This window comes from Monopterus albus, unplaced genomic scaffold (genome assembly GCF_001952655.1).
Source record: "Monopterus albus unplaced genomic scaffold, M_albus_1.0 scaffold525.1, whole genome shotgun sequence".
Classification (NCBI taxonomy): Eukaryota; Metazoa; Chordata; class Actinopteri; order Synbranchiformes; family Synbranchidae; genus Monopterus; species Monopterus albus.
Genome location: NW_018128405.1, coordinates 62,217 through 69,005, shown reverse-complemented (window position 1 = coordinate 69,005; position 6,789 = coordinate 62,217). Strand labels below are relative to the sequence as shown.

The following is a 6,789-nucleotide window of genomic DNA, read 5'->3' as shown; positions in this document are numbered from 1 at the left end:
CATGAGTCTGACCCCCTCCAACCAAAGACTCATTTATCACCTTTCAGCTTCAGCTTTGTTTATTAACCCAAGTCTGCAACACATAAAGAAGACTCTTCGAGGCACACAAGAAATCATCAATTCAGCTTGCTTAAAACCTAACATTGTCATCATTTTTATTTTAATAGATAATTTAGAATTACAATATGGTGCCACTGGCCATCTGACTTGTTGCTTCTCTCAATCATTTCATTGGTCTTAGGTCTTTCAAAAAGGTGGATACTTGGTTATATATAACCAAGGGTGAAAAGGCTCATTCTTTTCACCCTTTAAACTATTAACGAGCTGTAATTTGTGCACAGAATGTCTTTAAATGCACCAGCACAGCTTTCTAAAAGTGTAGCTCAAAACTGCTCCAGTACCAGGAGCTTGCTTAAGTAAATGTACTTAGTTATTTTCCAAAACGACTATGTTGTTGGTGTGGACTGTAATATAAAAAGGTGTTTCTGTGAAAAATGACCTGGGAGAACTGGGAGATCCTTTGTCAGGAGCCTTACATATATAAGCTTTAGCTGTACTTTAGTATTTTGTCAGCATTGTACAGTAGCTGAATAAACCTTTGTGAAGTTAGGCCTACATTGCACTACCTGCAGTAATTTTTACAGTGCCTTGCGAAAGTATTCGGCCCCCTTGAACTTTGCGACCTTTTGCCACATTTCAGGCTTCAAACATAAAGATATAAAACTGTAATTTTTTGTGAAGAATCAACAACAAGTGGGACACAATCATGAAGTGGAACGAAATTTATTGGATATTTCAAACTTTTTTAACAAATAAAAAACTGAATAATTGGGCGTGCAAAATTATTCAGCCCCTTTACTTTCAGTGCAGCAAACTCTCTCCAGAAGTTCAGTGAGGATCTCTGAATGATCCAATGTTGACCTAAATGACTAATGATGATAAATAGAATCCACCTGTGTGTAATCAAGTCTCCGTATAAATGCACCTGCACTGTGATAGTCTCAGAGGTCTGTTTAAAGCGCAGAGAGCATCATGAAGAACAAGGAACACACCAGGCAGGTCCGAGATACTGTTGTGGAGAAGTTTAAAGCCGGATTTGGATACAAAAAGATTTCCCAAGCTTTAAACATCCCAAGGAGCACTGTGCAAGCGATAATATTGAAATGGAAGGAGTATCAGACCACTGCAAATCTACCAAGACCTGGCCGTCCCTCTAAACTTTCAGCTCATACAAGGAGAAGACTGATCAGAGATGCAGCCAAGCGGCCCATGATCACTCTGGATGAACTGCAGAGATCTACAGCTGAGGTGGGAGACTCTGTCCATAGGACAACAATCAGTCGTATACTGCACAAATCTGGCCTTTATGGAAGAGTGGCAAGAAGAAAGCCATTTCTTAAAGATATCCATAAAAAGTGTTGTTTAAAGTTTGCCACAAGCCACCTGGGAGACACACCAAACATGTGGAAGAAGGTGCTCTGGTCAGATGAAACCAAAATCGAACTTTTTGGCAACAATGCAAAATGTTATGTTTGGCGTAAAAGCAACACAGCTCATCACCCTGAACACACCATCCCCACTGTCAAACATGGTGGTGGCAGCATCATGGTTTGGGCCTGCTTTTCTTTAGCAGGGACAGGGAAGATGGTTAAAATTGATGGGAAGATGGATGGAGCCAAATACAGGACCATTCTGGATGGAAACCTGATGGAGTCTGCAAAAGACCTGAGCCTGGGACGGAGATTTGTCTTCCAACAAGACAATGATTCAAAACATAAAGCAAAATCTACAATGGAATGGTTCACAAATAAACATATCCAGGTGTTAGAATGGTCAAGTCAAAGTCCAGACCTGAATCCAATCGAGAATCTGTGGAAAGAACTGAAAACTGCTGTTCACAAATGCTCTCCATCCAACCTCACTGAGCTCGAGCTGTTTTGCAAGGAGGCATGGGCAAAAATTTCAGTCTCTCGATGTGCAAAACTGATAGAGACATACCCCAAGCGATTTACAGCTGTAATCGCAGCAAAAGGTGGCGCTACAACGTATTAACTTAAGGGGGTTGAATAATTTTGCACGCCCAATTTTTCAGTTTTTTATTTGTTAAAAAAGTTTGAAATATCCAATAAATTTCGTTCCACTTCATGATTGTGTCCCACTTGTTGTTGATTCTTCACAAAAAATTACAGTTTTATATCTTTATGTTTGAAGCCTGAAATGTGGCAAAAGGTTGCAAAGTTCAAGGGGGCCGAATACTTTCGCAAGGCACTGTAAGTGCCAGGGAGTTCATCCAGGTCTGTAGCTGCAGTCTCAAATACACTCCAGTCTGTGTAGTCAAAGCAGGCCTGTAGCTCTGACTTAGCCTCCTCAGTCCCGCTCTTCACTGTTTTGACTACAGGCTTCACAGCTTTAAGTTTCTGCCTGTAGGCTGGAATAAGACGGACCATGCAGTGATCCAAGAGTCCGAGGGCTGCGCGAGGGACAGAGTGATAGGCGTCTTTTATTGTTGTGTAGCAGTTATCCAGTGTGGCTTTGTCCCTGGTGGGACAGGTGATGTGCTGTCTGTATTTGGGCAGTTTGTGGGTGAGGTTTTCTCTGTTAAAGTCCCCTAGAACAATGAGTGGAGAGTCAGGATGTTCTAGCTCCAGGCTAGTTATCAGTTCTGCTAGGAGTCATAGCGCGCTAGCGTTAGCCTGCCGTGTTATGTACACTCCCATTAGCATGAAACTGTTGAATTCACAGGGAGAGTAAAAGGGTTTGCAGTTGATAACAAGAGACCCTAGGTCTGTGGTACATGTCCTCTGTAGCACTGTGACATCTGTGCACCAACCTTCATTTATGTTGTGGTGGTTAGAACAAACAGTTTATGTCTAGTAGCTAATCCTTTGTTAACATATTCCTGATTCAAATGGGTCATGGGATATATTACATAAATGTCTCTTAGAATAGATACTAAAATAGACTTCTAGTGTCCAGATAGGAAAATGCTTGTGTAACTAGGAAAGGTCAGTTTCTGTTCTGCTCGAGGAGGAGGTCGGATGGTCAGGAGTTTTCCCCAAAGAAGGAGATGATAGTGGATAAGCTAATAGAGCAGAACTAATAAGGAAAAGAATGTGAAGGAGAGAGATGGAAATAAAAAGGAGCAGGGGGCTGATCAGGGGAGAGAGAGCGGAGCTGAGTTGTGTGTGAAGACCCTGGGGGAGACGAGACCAGACTACCTGACATCCTCTGCAGAGTGACAAAAGACTAAAAGACTTACGAGGTGATCCTGTTTCCCAGTCACAATCACATTTCAATAATATTGTTCAATAAATGATTTTTGGCACTGCAGTCATTTTCCCTGTGCATTGATTTAACCACTACAATGTAGAAGCAGATTCCACCTCCTCTTGTTTTCCCGGACAGCTCCTTTACACGATCCACTCTGAACACCTGGAAAACAGGTATTCGAATCGCGCTGTCCGCGATCGAGTCACTGAGCCAGGTCTCCGTGAACCACAAAGCAGCAGAACATGCAAAGTCAGAGTTAGTCCTGTTGACAAGAAAAATTTCATCCATTTTATTGACCAGGGAGCAGAGATTAGCCAGGTGAATAGATGAGAGTGAGGTACGTGTTCCCCTCTGTTGTAACCGCACCAAAGCGCCAGCACGTTTTCCATGTCGCCGACATTTTTTCCAGGTCCCGTATATCGCTGCTGCACCTCCGATCAGAATGTCTATACAGCATTCTTCGTTCACAAAAAATCAGAGGAAGGTAGTTTGTTGTGAGTTGTCCGATATTTAAAATTTCTTCTCTGGTCAAAGTAATCCGGGATGAGTTACACAAGACCAAGGAAACAAAGAAAAACAACAAACACAAGAGAGCGCGAGTAACCACGGTCGCCATCGCTGTCGATGCTGGAAGTCATGTGTCCTGTGCATTACATGGGAATGTATTATTCAGTACTCACACATCAACAACGTCATCATAGTTAATCCTCCTGAAGAAGAATCACTGTGGTTACCCTTAAACAAAGACAACAGGCCTGTTTTAAGACCAGTGTTCAAGTTGTTCAAATGGTTTAAACAGGTGTAAGTTTTAGTTGCAGTTACATTATATAAAATCCATGAGTTTACAAAAAAACAAACTCTGCAAATTTGTCCTTGTGAAAAACCCTGATGGGATCATTTTATTTAGGACATGTCCAGTTCTCAGGTAATCAACTCATTTCAGCAGCATTTTACACTGGCACGTTACATCGTTGTATCACATGATCATAATAATGGCATTATTATTATCAGTTTTACATTTTTTAAACTAAGGTGTCCTCAGTAGCTTTATTTAACCAAACTAGATGTGTCAGTTAGTGCTGGTTTTCTTGTTAGGGTTTACCAAGACATTTCAGAAGAACCAACATTGGTTCTACTACACATTCTAATGAAATAACTAGCATTATTAATAACTGCTTTTTCTTTCAGAGCACCAAACTACAGTTTTACTCATATACGTTACCAAGTCAGAAACTTGCACAGTGTATTGCTTTGATTTTCAAACATGAATATATTAATTATAAACTATATAAACAATGCAGCCAGAGATAATGATTGTGTCATTACTAGTAAAAGATATATTTTTGCTACAGATCAAACAAACTGGAATATTCTCAATTAAACCTATTAGAGGAGGAATGTACCTTTGGTTTTGTCAGTTTGGGTTTTAATATTATGTCAATAGTCAGTACATTGTTGACATGGACAATACTCTGCTCAGAGGTTTAGAAACAAATGTTTACATCCGGTGCCTTTAAAGGTTCAAGGAGATCATATCTGTGCTTTATTTTGACATTAAAAATGACTGCACACCTGTTATCAGTTAGTACATTCTTAGACCATTTTATCTGCACAGAGCAACCTCTTGATATGTTTATAAATTTCTTTCATTTTTAGTCCATATACAATTGGATTAAAGAGAGGACTGTACAAAATTACTTGTAATGTCATTATTAAACGCACAGTTTGGGGGAAATCTATGTTCAGTCGAGCTAGAATTACTTCAAACCCCATGGAACAGGTGAAGTTGATTAGAATCAGAAGGTTAGGTAAACAGGTCTGCACACCTTTCCTCCTGACTTCTCTACTACTTCGATAGGATATTAAAAGTATCCTGGTGTAGGTAAAAAGTATGAAAACCACAGGTAAAATGTCAAGACTTCCAATAACAAAGAAGCCATATAAATATACTGCTCTTGATCTCTCACAGTGAAGTTTGATCACTGCGCTGCCACAAATGATTCCTTTAAAAGTAAACTTACACAGTTTAGCATCAGCACTCAGGCTAACTGGCACAGTGAATACACAAGCAGGCAGAAGCCAAGCTAAAACCAAGAAAATACAGATCTTTGATTTTCTCATGATGGTTGGATACTGCAAAGGTTTACATATAGACACATACCTGTCATAGGCCATGACTGCCAACAGCAAATTTTCTGAAAAGGCTACACAGTAATATGCATACCACTGAAAGAGACAGGCTGAATAGGATATGATCTGTTTCTCTGATAAGACATCAGTCAACATTTTTGGGTAGAGACAAGTGCTGAGAAGAACAGAGTTCAGTAACAAGGCCGCAATGAAAACGTACATGGGCTCATGGAGGTTTTTGTGAATCACAATGAGAGACACAATGGTAGAATTACTGCAGAGTATTAGAATATATGCTGTAAACATGATCATAAAATAAAGATATCTGTATTTGTCAACTTCCACATAGCCATCAAGAGTTATATATGTTGCATTTAAGTTATTATCCATTAAGACTGTCTAAAAGAAAATGTTTATGACTAAAGCATGTTCATTGATTCATCCTGCATCAGATTGTCTTATTCAGTCTTCGGTACCTGAGCTTGAAATGCACATGTGGTCTGTTAAGTAAAGATACATGAGAGTTTGGACAGTGGTCGGTTTGAGTCAGAGCCTTTTTTTTTATCCCCACACCCACACCTTTAGGATTTAATTAAAATGTGCATATTCATGTTCAAACTCCAGAGGCCCTGTTGTCATAGATGTTGACTGGTAAAAATAAACATGGAGGGCAGAAACAACAGAGACAAGAATTATTCACATTTACATTCTACAGCAAGCAGTGATGTCATACATACTAACTAAGTAAGTATTTTTTTACTGTTGCTTTTTATGATGCACTCAATGTGAATCCATGGGATTGTAGTGCTGCTACTCCTTTTGTAACTTGTGTTACTTATCTTCTGCTATTTACCGTGGGCTCAATTTAAATAATTTGAAACTTTTTTAAATTTGATATAATCCTATTTTGGGGAGTTAGCCTGTTTCAAAGTCAAAGTGTTTATTTGTCAAATGCACAATTAGGAAACATGTTTCCCTAAGAATTTCATTGTACAGGGAAACAAGTTTCCAAAATAGGATTACATCAAATTTTTATAAAAAGTTTCAAATTATTTAAATTGTTTGCTTCTCTGTTAGCTTAGCTTCTAGACTAGCATAGTTTATCCCCCAGTTACCCAGAACTAACGCTACCTGCTTTTACAATGGATTTTGTTAGCTACTACATTTTTGCAAATTAAATGTCTGTAATAAAGACATGTCTGTCAATTAGGCAGCTTATAGAGAGGATGACTTAGATAAAGCATATGAGCAATTTTTAAACATATTTAAGAAAGTATATGACAGGAACTGTCCTCGTAAGCGGTATAAAAATAAAAGGAATTACAGTGAGAGACCGTGGATGAGCAAGGGATTACAGAATGCATGCAAAAAGAAAAATGCGTTATATAA

The 6,789-nt window shown here is 39.1% G+C and overlaps 1 protein-coding gene across 1 annotated transcript; it reads right to left on the bottom strand.

The window, feature by feature from the left end:
* Positions 1-4,863: 4,863 nt before the first annotated feature.
* LOC109952973 (olfactory receptor 6N2-like) lies at positions 4,864-5,790 on the bottom strand. The gene has a single exon (XM_020588301.1). The coding sequence runs from the start codon at positions 5,788-5,790 to the stop codon at positions 4,864-4,866; it is 927 nt and encodes a 308-aa protein (XP_020443957.1).
* Between the last annotated feature and the right edge of the window lie 999 nt (positions 5,791-6,789).

Coding starts and splice junctions, on each gene's coding strand:
- LOC109952973 (XM_020588301.1), bottom strand. CDS start 5,790: ATGGATAATAACTTAAATGCAACATATATAACTCTTGATGGCTATGTG.